At 57.3% G+C, this 17,230-nt stretch overlaps 1 protein-coding gene across 2 annotated transcripts in view; it reads right to left on the bottom strand.

Moving 5' to 3' along the window:
• Positions 1 to 1,465: 1,465 nt before the first annotated feature.
• LOC133352380 (GRAM domain-containing protein 2A-like) overlaps positions 1,466 to 17,230 on the bottom strand; it is a 48,614-nt gene continuing 32,849 nt past the window's right edge. For both annotated transcript variants that reach the window (XM_061568022.1, XM_061568103.1), the window contains exons 9-12: positions 3,650 to 3,824; positions 3,007 to 3,096; positions 2,361 to 2,460; positions 1,466 to 2,045 (exon numbers count right to left, since the gene is read on the bottom strand). In XM_061568022.1, the coding sequence (XP_061424006.1) occupies positions 2,004 to 2,045; positions 2,361 to 2,460; positions 3,007 to 3,096; positions 3,650 to 3,824 (407 nt within the window). In that variant the 3' untranslated portion in view covers positions 1,466 to 2,003. The remainder of the gene's footprint in view (positions 2,046 to 2,360; positions 2,461 to 3,006; positions 3,097 to 3,649; positions 3,825 to 17,230) is intronic.

Here is a 17,230-nt window from a genome sequence, read left to right as displayed (position 1 = left end):
GATGACATCACCCAGCACACGATGGTGATGACATCACCCAGCGCCACGATGGTGATGACATCACCCAGCACCACGATGATGATGACATCACCCAGCACACGATGGTGATGACATCACCCAGCACCACGATGATGATGACATCACCCAGCACCACGATGGTGATGACATCACCCAGCACCACGATGGTGATGACATCACCCAGCACCACGATGGTGATGACATCACCCAGCACCACGATGGTGATGACATCACCCAGCACCACGATGGTGATGACATCACCCAGCACCACGATGGTGATGACATCACCCAGCACCACGATGGTGATGACATCACCCAGCATACGATGGTGATGTCATCTTTTTTATTGATGATACTGATGTAGTTTATATTTTAGTTTTTTACGTGGTGGTTTGGCTGCTGCAGCTCCTTACTATTAAAATTCCGTCCCTTTATTACTGCTAACCCTACATAATACACGAGCATAATATGACTTTGAGACCCCCCCCCCCCCCACCACCTACACATTCCACAAGTAGTGACTAATCCCATATCTGCATTTCCCATAAATATGCAAAATTCCTCTCGTGATATGCAAATTTCTTTGTCAAGGCCCCCTTCCTCCTCTAACCCAGCTTAAATATACGCTGCCAAGCTTGGTGTTCATTCAGACGCTGTCTTTCCGACAGAACTGTTCTTCACCTGAAGACGGCTGCTTGCGTTGTGGCCAAAACGTCGTGAGAATTGTATTTTATTATGTTAAATTTGTATTATTTTATTATTTCCCTTCTACGTGACTTTACCGAAAGAACCAAGAAGATGAATCCCTGCAGTCACGAAAGCTTTAAATCGAAATTGAACTCACAAATCTTCGAAAGATGTGGGCAAAGTCCCATCAGTGAGCTCCTCCAGCAGGCAAGGGCTGCGTTAAGCTGGGTCATGTATCCCGCATGCCCAGTCACCGCATGCCTAAACAGCTTTTGTTTGGCTGGATAGAGGGGGCTAAATGGGCGTGGCACGGGCTAGAGAAGAGATGGAGTGATGTGGTACAGGAGGACGTGGAGCTGAGTGGACTTGCCGATGACTGGTACCAGCGGTGTCAAGATCGGCCTCTGTGGAGGAGGCTCGTGAAGAACGCTACTGGGCAGTTGGAGGCAGTCGCCCTCCAACAACGGAGGGCGGAGGAGCGACGCTCACAACAACGAGCGGAGCACTGGGTGGCTAAAGCACAGCAAGTTGGCACAGTAGGGAGCACAGCTGGTGCATCAGCCAGTCATCTCGGTCAGTCGACCCGTGGCACCTGGGTCTGCCCCGTGACCTCCTGCCAGCGGGCGTTCGACACTTCACGTGGCCTCCAGGTGCACATAGCCTGGCACAAGCATCGTGGTGACATCACCGCCACTTGGTTGTTGTTGTTGTGTGCGGCACACAATCAGCGCTGTGGCAGGCAAAAGACGAATGCAACCTCTCAAGCTCCCGACGCGTTTTTATTGGCGTCTTCTTCGCTTAAAAAAATATACAAGTAAAAACGACGAGAACTCGCCAGCTCTTGATTGGCCGACAAAGGCACAAAGCCACGAGGGGCCCTGCACGCGGCAGCCGACCGAGTGCTTGAGCAGCGATGCGTTGTAACGGGCGAGCGACTGAATTCATTCGTGTCCGAATGACCGAACGAGCGACTGAGCGAATGGCCGGCTGAATGAGTTGAGCGAGCGATTGGGCTGTCCGGCCTTCCACAGCCAAAATTCAGCAAGGGTGACCGCCCCCCGCGCCCACCCGTCCCAAAACCCCATTACCTTCACACGACTCCGCATGTTTCACGCCTGTGGGCGAACGTGCTTAGTTTAAAAATGGCATAAAAAGTGAGAAGTTTGAACACGTCCCGATGTGTAGGAAATTAGCAGCATCTCGCAAGGGTCACCACCCCCCCCCCCCCCGAGATGACGCGGTCGTCACGGCCCGCCGGAATCCCGCGCCGAGGAGGAGGAGGAGCGGCGTGCGGAGAGTCACTCCCAGTCGTCCAGCAGCCTGCGCAGGTCCGCCTGCACCTGGGGACGACGAGAGCGACACGCCGTGAGCGTCACACGCGGCCACGCGTCACACGCGGCCACGCGGCCACGCGGCCACGCGGCCACGCGGCCACGCGGCCACGCGGCCACGCGGCCACGCGTCACACGCGTCACACGCGTCACACGCGGCCACGCGGCCACGCGGCCACGCGGCCACGCGGCCACGCGGACCACCTCCACGCTGCGTCTCCGAGCTCCGTCTCCGCGACCGTGGCCACGGTACACACGCACGTCGCTGCCGCGGGCTGACGGCGGGCAGAGGAGGAGGAGGGAGGGAGGGGAGGAGGGCGCTACCTTGTTGAGCGCGTTGAGGCCGGTGGCGATGGCGCTGTTCAGGCACGAGTGGCCGTCGGCGGTGGGCTCGGAGGAGAGGCAGCCCCACTGCTCGGTGAGCCTGCACCACGCACGCAACAACGACAACAACAACATAACGCAACGACAACTGACGTACACCGCTAAGTGGCGGTGACGTCCCCCACCAAGGCCGTAGCCATGGAGTCAACATTGGAGGGGACCCAATCTTCTGGGGGGTCTGGGGGGCTCCCCCCCCAGAAAAAAAATCTAAATTTGAAAACGAATTTCCTGCCTAAAATAATAAATAATTCACCAACACATGGGATGGGGGGGAGTCACTGCAGACGACGCTCCCCTCTCTCCTGGTTTGTCGAGTTCTTGCCGTGTCACCCAAACTCAAACCTGTGACATGCTGCGGTTGTCATGTGGATACGCGTTGGCGTGGACGAGCGGGCGAGTGAGCGAGCTGAGTGGGCCTAGCGGGCCAAGTGGGCGAGCGGGTGAGCGGGCCTAGCGGGCGAGCGAGCGAGCGGCCAAGCGGGACGAGGGGGCCGAGCGGACGAGCGGGCCTAGCGGGCCAAGTGGGCCTAGCTGGCCAACCGGACGAGCGGGACGAGGGGGCCGAGCGGATGAGCGGACGACTCACCCCGGTGTGGCCTCCATGAGATGAATGTGCCTCTCCAGAAAGGCGATCCTCATGGCCAAGTACGAGGAGATGCCCACCAGCAGCACCGTCCTGAGAGGGGGGGTGGGTGGGGTGGGGGGGCGGGGGGTGGGGGCAGAGGTGTTGTCCACACGCCGCACTCGTCATAGGCTCCCAAGAGACGCCCAAAGACTCGGCTGTGCGCTCCACTCGGCTGTGTGCGGCGTGTGGGGCATCGCCGCGTGTTGCTAGCCGGGTGAGTGTGCCTGTGTGTGTGTGCGCGTGTGCGCGTGTGCGAGTGTGCGAGTGTGCCTGTGTGCGTGTGTGAGCATCTGCAATGGTCAGTGCGCTGCACTGCGAACCCAGCGACCCGAGTTTGATTCCTGCTCATGGCGAACACCGGCGACGATTATCCTGGGCCTGGGCCTCCTCTCGTTCGACTCGACCTCAAATGAGTGCCTGGTGTGGTGCGTAAACATCGCCACCGGGAAGACAAAGGCGGTCGGGCGTCGTGCTGGCCACCCACCCCCTCGTGCGCCGTGCCGGCCTTCGTAGGTGCTACTCACCAACAGTCTGTTCAGGCTACACTGGGGGGGGGGGGGTATCTTTGTTTTTGGCCGTGTGTCCGTGCTGCCGGGAGGCTCACGTGAGGAACAAGGTGCACAGCATGCAGCCGAGGCTGCGGCCAGAGCTTGGGGGCCCCGGTGCATTGTGGGTGGCGGCTGCAGCGTCGCCCTCCTCTGCCGGTGCATTGTGGGAGTAGAGGCCGCCGTCTCCGTCCACGCTGTCGAAGCTGGGCTCCTGCGCCCTCGAGAGTTTATCTGACACGTGAACAACGCAGGAAAACACGCGCACAGGCACCACAGACACCTTCAGACACATCTACAGGTGTAGAGGTGTTACGGGAGGGCGAACAAACACACCGGGGCTGGTTATGCCCGCACGCGGAAGGGTGCTTACATCCACGTCCGCATCGGTTAGCCCTGGGGGGCTGTAACGGCGCTGTGACCCCCCACGGCCCCACCCCTTGGGGGGGAGTTGCTATATAAGGCGGTGAGCCGGTGGGCTCGGGGTTCAGTGTTTAGCTTAAACCAGCGAAGAGTGAATACCGGCTAGATAGGCCCTGGGACTCCCCTGGATTGCTGTCCTTTTAAGGACCGACCAGGGCAAGCCAGTGGCGTGGCCCCGAGAGCCCAGAGCCGATGCTCTTGTAAGAGCCGGTCTGGTGACTCAGGGTGCCGTGATCCCAGCTTGACCAGAGCTGGGTCAGCTAGCCTCCCCTAGCTCTCGAGTGGAGGACCTGGGAGTAGGCTAGCCGGGATAGAGATAGCGGGGTCTCCCGATACCCCTTCGAGTGTTGTATACATTGGCCTGTGCTGAGTGTAAAGTTATAATAAATAAGTGTGCCTCCGACTACGTCGTCCACGTCTCATTTAATCTACTACACAGACACCGACAGGGACCTGGAGATACCAACAGATACCTACAGACACACCCACAGTCACCGATAGTTTAATCCGTAGGCTTTCACGACCAGTATTATTCAAAATAAAGGTTTTTGGGTTAGATCGCGGTATTTATAAATGTGTCGCAACCCTCCACCACCCGACACGGCCAATCAGTAAAAATATGCGTCACGTTGACAAAAGACAAATACTATGAGACATCTCCTTTACCAGTGGCAACATATAGTAGTAGGTTTTTACCCTTTCAACTGGTACAAAAACTGACACCTTTATACAAGGTATCATGTTTGCAATAACCGCAACACAAGCAGTCAAAAATGCAAACAAAAGACAAATAGTTAACTACTTTAGCCCACCGGTGTGTTGAAGAGTGAATCCACAACATTTACAATTTGAGTTGTACGACGTTTCGCCGGAAATGACATCCAGCATCTTCGGGCGTTTTGCCAGAACAGTGAAGCCATCCGCCTGCTTCCGGTCTTAAATAGTGCAGGATGACGTCATCATTGTTGAACCCTATCAGGATTCGAGATCAGAGGCGGGGGTGGGGGTGTATGCAATTATGTAAGAGATCAGTCATCAGCCACACTTAGCATGTGACTCACCTGTAAGGAATTGCAATGTGTGTTGTGTGTTACTTAATAAAACTGTAGTAGAGTTACCCACTCGATATTCACAAACAGGGAGAGCTAATCGTTGACAAGGGTTTCCCGCTCAAACTAACGGTCAGGGTCTCACAAGTTGTGAGAGCTGACCGTTAACAAGGTTTTCCCGCGCGACCTAACGGTCAGGGTCAGATAGGGTAAATTGGGATCGAAAAGCAGATTGGGAACGACCAATCACAGGGTTCCACAAGGTGGCCGGGGATTGGACAACCCGGCCACGAACGAGTATAAAGCCAGAACGCTCAGAGCTCTCGGGGAGTCCGACGACACGAAGACCCAAGACGGCGGAAGAAGCATAGGACCCTGGACCAAGCCCTCCAGCCCTTATAAGGGCTAGGGTTCAGAGTAACCAGTGGTCAGGGAGACATCTCCCTAGGTCCAGTCAGAGGACACTGAAGGAGCGGGGTATGAGTAGCCTGTAGGCTTGTACGTTCGGAGTGTAACGGGTGAGGGGACCGTATACCCCTCGGTGCATAGGGACTGTATTCACAAATAAAGTGTGTGCTACTAAAAGACGTACAAGAGTCTGTCTGTACAATACTACATTTGGCGTCAGGAGATGGAAACAAGACGAACGAACCGCACGCGAAGTCCCGATGATGCAAGCTCCGACTCACCCGTGGGTGCTGCGGGCGGCGCTGAAGATGTTGGCGTGCTGCCAGCCGCCCCACCACCAGCTGTGCAGCCGATCGCCGCGAGCGACGGCAACCAGGCTGCTCACGCCCGCCTCGCCCAGCTGCTGCATGCTGCAGCAGCCATCCTGGAGCAGCTTACCCTGGGGGCTGCGGGCGGGGAGGAGCGGCCGACAGCGAGCGTCCCCGCCATCGCAAACCCGGAAGAGAACGTCCTTCCCGCCGATGGGTCACGTGGGGGCGGAAGCCAAGTGCATGCTGGGACCTCCGGGGGCCAATCACGACACACTGCGTTATCAGAGAGCGATGCTGCCTCTGCAGGACACTCCAACAACACCGCGTCATCACGGCTGCGACGCCGTACAGTACATGTTGTCGACCAAGCCATCGCTGCGTTCGGAACCGAGTCCGAGCTTGACGAAGACGACGACACAGCTGCTCTACAGCAGCGACTGCCTGTCTTTCGCGAATTCTCGTCCACAGGGGGCGACTGGGCAGCATTTCAACGTCGCTTCCTCAGTCACCAGGAGATGGTGGGCTGGTCGGATGCACAAGCACTTCGTGCATTGCCAGCCACCTTGGACGATGACTCTCTCGCTGCACTCATCTCCATTCCCAAGCGACAAAGGGCGACACTACAAGCAGCACTTCAGCGGCTGTCTGATGTCTACGGACCTCCTTCCGCCACACGCCACCAATTCTACGAGAGACGGTGCAAGCCAAGGGAGTCGCCATTGGCGTTCCGCACCGCGCTACTCGCCATGGCAAGAGCGGCTTACCCCCGCATGGACGATGAGGCTATCGACGCACTCGTCCTTCAGAAGCTGCTGGAGATGGCGAGGGGGCTGCGCCTTGTCATCCAGGCCGTGGATGACGAGGACATGTGCTCACTGCGAGCTGCCCGGAGCATTCATGCTCACTTAATGCTGGACCAGGACGAGACCATCACCGCTTCGGCTACGACATCGGTACCTGCCAGCAGGGACAACGCTCGCTCTCCTGATCGAGTCTTCTCGACGTTCAGCGCGACGCCCCAGCGATCACCAAATCGCACCAGTCGCCGCAACGACTGGGAGCGGGGACGGCCCTTCCCCCGCGACGACGCGACGTGTTTCAACTGTGGCCGCCGAGGCCATTTCTCTCCCGACTGCCGTGCACCTCGCCGCCGCTCCGCCGGATCCCGAGACCGGGACTACAGAGCTTCCAGAGCAGCGCAGCATAACCAGGCAAGTCGCGGCACCCCACACGCTCGGTCCTCATACACACCACAACACACCATTGACTCCGCTCGGAACACGGCGTATGATGCGCGGCGTTTGGCCGACTTTTCACGACCACTGCGACCCGGGCAGTGGTCAGAGCTGGCCCATAGAGTGGTTGCAGCGACGGCGGGTTCCTCGGTGGTCGTTGGTTCGATCGAGGGGGTAGAGGTGCGCGTGCTTGTCGATACCGGTGCATCGGCCACTATCATCTCTGAGTTGATTTACAATATACTGCCCGTGCGATGTCGATCTTTGGAAAAGGTTTCCGTTCCGTTTTTCACTGCAAATGGAAGTTCCCTGGGGATTCTCGGCCAAATTCGGGCGCAAATTGCCATTGGAGATATTAAATTGGCCGGCCCTGTTTTTGTGTCTTCTTCCCTTGCGGTGCCGTGCCTTCTGGGAACTGATTTTCTTGCCAAAATGCCCATTAAAATCCTTATCGATCAGGGATGTATTGAACTTCCCTCGGGCCGCCGGATGGCATTTTTACCCGCGGCCACGCATTCACGGACGGAAAATGTTTCTGTACAGGCTTTTGCGGCTTGCGCTGTACGCATTCCGCCAGGGGCACAAATGCTCGTACCCTTACGGTTAAAAAAACCGCTCGCTCCCACCGCCTTGGTAAATGGCATTTTATTGGGACCTTCCAACACAGCAGTTAACAGCCTTTCGTTGGTGGCCGCACAGACTCTTGTAGCGGGCGACAGGGAACCATTTATACAAGTTTTGAATGTCGGTCTGTCAGACACCGTCATTTCACAGGGGACAGTGCTCGCTCATGCGACAGTGGCGCCTCTGGGAACCGGGGTTGTCGGACACGTAGCGAACAGTCAGCAGCCTCGCCCTCATAACGGTGACGAGGGATGGATTGACGCTCTCTGCGCGGATGCCGGCGATTTATCCGGGTCACAGCAGAGTAAATTGCGGGCTCTTTTGCGGGAATTCTCGGATGTGTTCAGCAAATCACAATTTGATATTGGCTGCACCAAGCTGCTGCGTCACCACATTGACACTGGTGACGCTGCCCCTATCCGCCAAAACCCGTTTCGGCTCAGCCCTGCGGAGAAACAGCATGTTAAATGGGCAGTTGACGACATGCTGGCGGCTGATATCATTTCTCCTTCCAACAGCCCCTGGAGTGCCCCGATAGTGCTGGTCAAAAAGCACGATGGCAGTCTTCGATTCTGTGTAGATTTTCGGCGCCTAAATAAAATTTCTGTGGCTGACGCATATCCTCTTCCACGTATGGATGAGTCATTGGATGCCCTGGCAGGGGCGCGTTATTTTTCCACTTTGGACCTTCTGTCAGGGTTTTGGCAACTCCCCCTCGACGAAGCGTCAAAGCCAAAGACTGCTTTTCGGACACCACAGGGCCTTTTCGAGTTTAATAGATTGCCCATGGGGCTCCACTCAGCTCCAGCGACGTTTCAGAGGCTCATGGAGCTGGTCCTCGCTGGGCTCCAGTGGGACTCATGCCTTATCTATCTTGATGACGTTATCGTCTTTGGCCGCACGTTCAACGAACACATTGAACGGTTGCGCGCTGTTTTCGAAAAGATGCGAGCTGCGGACCTTAAATTCAAACCGCAGAAGTGCCACCTTTTGCGTGAGTCTGTGCGCTATCTAGGCCACATAGTCAGCCGCTCGGGTATTTCCACAGACCCTGAAAAGACTAAATGTGTCAGCCAATGGCCTACCCCCACCTCTGCTGGGGATGTTCGCAGTTTTATCGGGTTCGCGTCGTACTACCGACGTTTTGTGGCTGGTTTCGCTACAATCGCCAAGCCACTACACGCTCTTACAGCGAAAGGGCTGAAATTTCATTGGGGGGACGCGGAACAGGCCGCATTTGACTCCTTACGGAATGCTCTTGTAGCAGCACCGCCCCTGGCTTACCCCGATTTTGCAAAGCCGTTTATTCTGGACACCGATGCCAGTAACACCGGGATCGGCGGGGTGCTGTCCCAAATCATTGAGGGCGTTGAGAGGGTGGTTGCCTATGGAAGCAGAGTTTTGTCCCCTGCAGAGCAACGTTATTGCGTAACCCGACGCGAGCTGCTGGCCATTGTTCACTTTATACAACAATACAGGCCATACCTGTACGGTCAACGGTTTACCGTGCGCTCCGATCACTCTGCGTTACAATACGCTTTGCGCATTGATCAACCGTCTGGCCAGCTCTCCCGATGGCTTGAAGTCCTCCAGGACTACAATTTTATGGTGATTTACCGCAAGGGTACACAGCACAGTAATGCGGACGCGCTATCTCGCCTCCCGTCAGAACAATGCGCCTGTTTTACGGGTTCTGGCCGGTGCAGACCGCAAATAGTACGCCCGGTTGCACCTCTTGAAACGGTTTCTGCTGCCCTTCCTTCCGATCCTGCGCCGGGTGCGGACCACGAAAATCCGCCAGCAAGTGACGACTTGCTGGGGATAACGTTGGACGAATGGGGTCGGCACCAAATGAACGATGCGTCATTGTTGCCTCTGCGTCGTCGCGCATGTGATTCGTCCTCACGTTCAAGTAAATCGAACTCTTTTGCCATGCGCCGCGGTCTGCTCATGCATTGGGACGCTGATTCTTGCCAGTACAAAATTGTAGTGCCATCGGCTTTGCGGTGTTCGGCTGTGTGCGCAGCACACGAGCGATTGTCGCACCTGGGTGTGCATAAAACCATTGGGTTGCTAAGATTACAATTTTACTGGCCGGGCATGCTTCGCGACGTAACTGATATTTTAACGGGCTGCACCCAATGTGCGCAACGTAAACCTCCAGCGACGCCGGCATGCCCACCGCTGCAGCCCATCACGGTATCCCGTGTGAACGAGCTGGTTGCTCTCGACATTTTGGGGCCTTTCCCTACAACGCCTCGTGGTAACAAGTACCTGCTGGTTGGGGTGGAGTATTTTACACGGTGGCCTATGGCCTGGGCCCTCCCCAACCAGTCAGCAGCAGCCGTGGTGGACGCCTTTGTTCAAGGCTATGTGCTGGACAAGGGCGCTCCAGAACGGTTGCTGACCGATCAGGGAAGAAATTTTTCCAGTACCCTGCTGAGTGAGGTATGCCGCCTGTTGGGCACTAAGAAGGTGCGCACCTCGCCCTATCACCCCCAAACAGATGGCATGGTGGAGCGGTTGCATAGAACCCTCACCTCTATGCTATGCCATCAGGTTGACGAATCCCACTTAGACTGGGACCTGCAGATCCCAGGGGTCCTCGCTGCTTACCGCATGGCGCCACATGCAGCGACAGGGTTCTCCCCATTTTTCCTAATGTATGGCAGGGAGGCCATTCCCCCCGCTGATGTGCGGCTTGGGATAGAGCAGCTTCCACAGTCATCGAAGCTCACTGACCATTTGCGGTTCAACCTGCAAAAGCTGTCTGAGGCTCGTGCTGCGGCGATCGAAAATTCCGCTTCCCGCCAGCGGGCAAATTCGAGGTTGCAGGCCCCTCGCACGTCCGTGCATCGGTGGGCTCCAGGTGATATGGCGTGGCTTCATTGCCCCCAGGTGCCGGTGTCCACATCGGCTAAACTCCTAAAACCATGGCGAGGTCCGGTTGAGGTGGTCCAGGTAATGCGCCCACAGTGTGTTAAGATACGTTGGGGACGACGGCGCTGGTTCGTGCACCCCTCTCGTCTGAAGCCATTTGTTGCTCCGCGCGGCTCTGCGTCACACTCAAAACACGAGGGCCGAGCGTGTGATATGCCCGACGAGCCGGATGTCGCCCCGTTGGTACCTAACCCACAGCGCAGACGTCTCATTCCTCCTGCAGATGATGCGGGACTGAGGGAGCCGTGCGAGCCACGAGTCTCTGCACGAAGGACCCGGGAGCCACCCAACATGTTTGCCAGGATGCCTGACCCGTCTACAACAAGAGTCTCTGCAAAGAGACCTTCTGACCCACCCAACATGTTTGCCAGAATGCCTGACCCGCCCAACATGTTTGCCAGAATGCCTGACCCGCCCAACATGTTTACCAGGATGCCTGACCCGCCCAACATGTTTGCCAGGCTGCCCGACCCGTCTGCTCCAAGGGTCCCCGCAGAGAGGCCTCCTGCCCCTGCTGACATTTTTGCCAGGATGCCTGGTCAGCCTGCAGCCCGGAAAGGGGCACCCATCCCCTACGACGGGCCCGCGAAATACACACGGGCTAGATCGCGTCGCTTTTCTTGATTGCCCATCATTTTTTTTGCGGCAGCTGGATGCTGCATGCGTTGTGCGTCGCGAATGTCGTTATTTGTGGTTGGTTCTGACCATGTACATATGTTGCGTTGTTGATGGGGGGGTATTTGTAGTGGGTGTTCCTGTTCTTGTTGGATGTACCTGTTCTTGTTGGTTGTGGTACACACACACACTTTGATTCATTGATGGGGATTTTCTGCTTGTAACAGCCGGGACGGCTGAGGCTTCCGAAGGGGAGGGTGATGTAGTAGAGTTACCCACTCGATATTCACAAACAGGGAGAGCTAATCGTTGACAAGGGTTTCCCGCTCAAACTAACGGTCAGGGTCTCACAAGTTGTGAGAGCTGACCGTTAACAAGGTTTTCCCGCGCGACCTAACGGTCAGGGTCAGATAGGGTAAATTGGGATCGAAAAGCAGATTGGGAACGACCAATCACAGGGTTCCACAAGGTGGCCGGGGATTGGACAACCCGGCCACGAACGAGTATAAAGCCAGAACGCTCAGAGCTCTCGGGGAGTCCGACGACACGAAGACCCAAGACGGCGGAAGAAGCATAGGACCCTGGACCAAGCCCTCCAGCCCTTATAAGGGCTAGGGTTCAGAGTAACCAGTGGTCAGGGAGACATCTCCCTAGGTCCAGTCAGAGGACACTGAAGGAGCGGGGTATGAGTAGCCTGTAGGCTTGTACGTTCGGAGTGTAACGGGTGAGGGGACCGTATACCCCTCGGTGCATAGGGACTGTATTCACAAATAAAGTGTGTGCTACTAAAAGACGTACAAGAGTCTGTCTGTACAATACTACAAAACGCTTCCAGGCTGCTCAAATTGTAAATGTTGTGGATCCACTCTTCAACACACAGGTGGGCTAAAGTAGTGAACTTTTTGTCTTTTGTCAACGTGACACATTTTTTGCTGATTGGCCGTGTCGGGTGGTGGAGGGTTGCAACACATTTATAAATAACGCGATCTAAACCCAAAAACCTTTATTATGACCGACTCGTGACTAGAAACACCCACAGATACCTACAGACACACCTACAGGCCCCGACACATACCTAGAGACACCCAGATACCTACAGACACACCTACAGGCACCGATATGTACCTAGACACCCACAGATACCTACAGATACCTACAGACACACCCACAGGCACAGACACATACCTAGACACCCACAGATACCTACAGACACACCTACAGGCACCGACACACGTACCTATAGACACCCACAGATACCTACAGACACACCTACAGGCACCGACACACATACCTAGAGACACCCACAGATACCTACAGACACACCTACAGGCACCGACACACATACCTAGAGACACCCACAGATACCTACAGACACACCTACAGGCACCGACACACATACCTAGAGACACCCACAGATACCTACAAACACACCTACAGGCACCGACACGTACCTGGAGACACCCACAGACACCTACAGACACACCTACAGGCACCGACACACATACCTAGAGACACCCACAGATACATACAGACACACCTACAGGCACCGACACACATACCTAGAGACACCCACAGATACCTACAGACACACCTACAGGCACCGACACACATACCTAGAGACACCCACAGATACCTACAGACACACCTACAGGCACCAACACGTACCTGGAGACACCCACAGATACCTACAGACACACTTACAGGCACCGACACACATACCTAGAGACACCCACAGATACCTACAAACACACCTACAGGCCCCGACACGTACCTGGAGACACCCACAGATACCTACAGACACACCTACAGGCACCAACACGTACCTATAGACACCCACAGATACCTACAGACAGCTACAGGCACCGACACGTACATGGAGACACCCACAGATACCTACAGACACACCTACAGGCACCAACACGTACCTATAGACACCCACAGATACCTACAGACAGCTACAGGCACCGACACGTACCTGGAGACAACCACATATACCTACAGACACACCTACAGGCAGCGATACGTACCTATAGACACCCACAGATACCTACAGACAGCTACAGGCCCCGACACACGTACCTAGAGATACCCACAGATACCTACAGACACACCTACAGGCACCGACACACGTACCTAGAGACACCCACAGATACCTACAGATACACCCACAGGCACTGACACGTACCTACAGGCACCGACAGATACCTAGAGACACACCTACAGGCACCGACAGATACAGCAACACCCCAGTGGTTTACGTCGGGGACGCCTTCCTGAAAGGTGCGACGACGAACATCTCAACGACGTCAATCGAAGCGATTGACAAGTGGTGGGTGGTGGGTGGTGGTGGAGGCGGCGGATAATGAGAAGGGACGGATGATGCCACCAGCGACGTGAGTGTGCGGGGCCGAGGCTGACGGAGATCGGGTCGTGGTGTTAATGCTGCGACGGGGTGTTTGGGAAGCGACGTGAAAGGGGGAGACGTTAATCTGGGTATGACTGTACCTCGAGACACCTACAGACACCTACAGACACCTACAGATCCCTACAGACACCTACAGATACCTACAGACACTACAGACAGACACCTACAGACACCTCGAGATACCTACAGACACCTACAGACAGACAGGCACCTACAGACACCTACAGACATCTACAGACAGACACCTACAGATACCTACAGACACCTCGAGACACCTCGAGACACCTACAGACACCTACAGACACCTACAGACACCTACAGACAGACACCTACAGATACCTACAGATACCTACAGACACCTACAGACACCTACAGATACCTACAGACACCTACAGACACCTACATATACCTACAGACACCTACAGACAGACACCTACAGATACCTACAGACACCTACAGACACCTACAGACAGACACCTACAGACAGACACCTACAGACACCTACAGACAGACACCTACAGATACCTACAGATACCTACAGACACCTACAGATACCTACAGACACCTACAGACACCTACAGACACCTACAGACAGACACCTACAGATACCTACAGATACCTACAGACACCTACAAACAGACACCTACAGATACCTACAGACACCTACAGACACCTACAGACAGACACCTACAGACACCTACAGACACCTACAGACAGACACCTACAGACACCTACAGACATACACCTACAGACACCTACAGACACCTACAGACAGACAACTACAGACACCTACAGACACCTACAGACACATACAGACAGACACCTACAGATCCCTACAGACACCTACAGACAGACACCTACAGACACCTACAGACAGACACCTACAGACACCTACAGACACCTACAGACAGACACCTTCAGACACATACAGACAGACACCTACAGACACCCACAGATACCTACAGACACCTACAGACAGACACCTACAGACAGACACCTACAGACACCTACAGATACCTACAGACACCAACAGCGGCATTACCTTTTCATCGGCTGCCGATTTTGTACGGGGACTACCTGTCGCGATCGCTCCGGCCCCCTACCGTGTCCCCTACCGTGTCTCCGCTCCCCTACCGTGTCTCCGCTCCCCTACCGTGTCTCCTACCGTGTCTCCGGCCCCCTACCGTGTCTCCGCTCCCCTACCGTGCCCCCTACCGTGTCTCCGCTCCCCTACCGTGTCTCCGCTCCCCTACCGTGTCTCCGCTCCCCTACCGTGTCCCCTACCGTGTCTCCGCTCCCCTACCGTGTCTCCGCTCCCCTACCGTGTCTCCGTTCCCCTACCATGTCTCCGCTCCCCTACCGTGTCCCCTACCGTGTCTCCGCTCCCCTACCGTGTCTCCGCTCCCCTACCGTGTCTCCTACCGTGTCTCCGGCCCCCTACCGTGTCTCCGCTCCCCTACCGTGCCCCCTACCGTGTCTCCGCTCCCCTACCGTGTCTCCGCTCCCCTACCGTGTCTCCGCTCCCCTACCGTGTCCCCTACCGTGTCTCCGCTCCCCTACCGTGTCTCCGCTCCCCTACCGTGTCTCCGTTCCCCTACCATGTCTCCGCTCCCCTACCGTGTCCCCTACCGTGTCTCCGCTCCCCTACCGTGTCTCCGCTCCCCTACCGTGTCTCCGCTCCCCTACCGTGTCTCCGCTCCCCTACCGTGTCTCCGCTCCCCTACCGTGTCTCCGCTCCCCTACCGTGTCTCCGCTCCCCTACCGTGTCCCCTACCGTGTCTCCGCTCCCCTACCGTGTCTCCGCTCCCCTACCGTGTCTCCGTTCCCCTACCATGTCTCCGCTCCCCTACCGTGTCCCCTACCGTGTCTCCGCTCCCCTACCGTGTCTCCGCTCCCCTACCGTGTCTCCTACCGTGTCTCCGGCCCCCTACCGTGTCTCCGCTCCCCTACCGTGCCCCCTACCGTGTCTCCGCTCCCCTACCGTGTCTCCGCTCCCCTACCGTGTCTCCGCTCCCCTACCGTGTCCCCTACCGTGTCTCCGCTCCCCTACCGTGTCTCCGCTCCCCTACCGTGTCTCCGTTCCCCTACCATGTCTCCGCTCCCCTACCGTGTCCCCTACCGTGTCTCCGCTCCCCTACCGTGTCTCCGCTCCCCTACCGTGTCTCCGCTCCCCTACCGTGTCTCCGCTCCCCTACCGTGTCTCCGCTCCCCTACCGTGTCTCCGCTCCCCTACCGTGTCTCCGCTCCCCTACCATGTCTCCGCTCTCCTACCATGTCTCCGGCCCCCTACCGTGTCTCCGCTCCCCTACCGTGTCTCCGCTCCCCTACCGTGTCTCCGGCCCCCTACCGTGTCTCCGCTCCCCTACCGTGTCTCCTACCGTGTCTCCGGCCCCCTACCGTGTCTCCGCTCCCCTACCATGTCTCCGCTCCCCTACCGTGTCTCCGGCCCCCTACCGTGTCTCCGCTCCCCTACCGTGTCTCCGCTCCCCTACCGTGTCTCCTACCGTGTCTCCGCTCCCCTACCGTGTCTCTGGCCCCCTACCGTGTCTCCTACCGTGTCTCCGCTCCCCTACCGTGTCTCCGCTCCCCTACCGTGTCTCCGCTCCCCTACCGTGTCTCTGCTCCCCTACCGTGTCCCCTACCGTGTCTCCGCTCCCCTACCGTGTCTCCGCTCCCCTACCGTGTCTCCTACCGTGTCTCCGCTCCCCTACCGTGTCTCCGCTCCCCTACCATGTCTCCGCTCCCCTACCGTGTCTCCGCTCCCCTACCGTGTCTCCGCTCCCCTACCGTGTCTCCTACCGTGTCTCCGCTACCCTACCGTGTCTCCGCTCCCCTACCGTGTCTCCGCTCCCCTACCGTGTCTCCTACCGTGTCTCCGCTCCCCTACCGTGTCTCCTACCGTGTCTCCGTCCCCCTACCGTGTCTCCGCTCCCCTACCGTGTCTCTGGCCCCCTACCGTGTCTCCTACCGTGTCTCCGCTCCCCTACCGTGTCTCCGCTCCCCTACCGTGTCTCCGGCCCCCTACCGTGTCTCCGCTCCCCTACCGTGTCTCCGGCCCCCTACCGTGTCTCCGCTCCCCTACCGTGTCTCTGGCCCCCTACCGTGTCTCCGCTCCCCTACCGTGTCTCCTACCGTGTCTCCGCTCCCCTACCATGTCTCCGCTCCCCTACCGTGTCTCCGCTCCCCTACCGTGTCTCCGCTCCCCTACCGTGTCTCCGCTCCCCTACCGTGTCTCCGCTCCCCTACCGTGTCTCCGCTCCCCTACCGTGTCTCCGCTCCCCTACCGTGTCTCCGGTCCCCTACCGTGTCTCCGCTCCCCTACCGTGTCTCCGCTCCCCTACCGTGTCTCCGGCCCCCTACCGTGTCTCCGCTCCCCTACCGTGTCTCCGCTCCCCTACCATGTCTCCGCTCCCCTACCGTGTCTCCGGCCCCTACCGTGTCTCCGCTCCCCTACCGTGTCTCCGCTCCCCTACCGTGTCTCTGCTCCCCTACCGTGTCTCCGCTCCCCTACCGTGTCTCCGCTCCCCTACCGTGTCTCCTACCGTGTCTCCGGCCCCCTACCGTGTCTCCGGCCCCCTACCGTGTCTCCGCTCCCCTACCATGTCTCCGC

This window comes from Lethenteron reissneri, chromosome 1 (genome assembly GCF_015708825.2).
Source record: "Lethenteron reissneri isolate LAM-NWPU_2019-01 chromosome 1, ASM1570882v1, whole genome shotgun sequence".
NCBI lineage: Eukaryota > Metazoa > Chordata > Hyperoartia > Petromyzontiformes > Petromyzontidae > Lethenteron > Lethenteron reissneri.
This window is presented reverse-complemented; position numbering and strand designations above follow the sequence as displayed.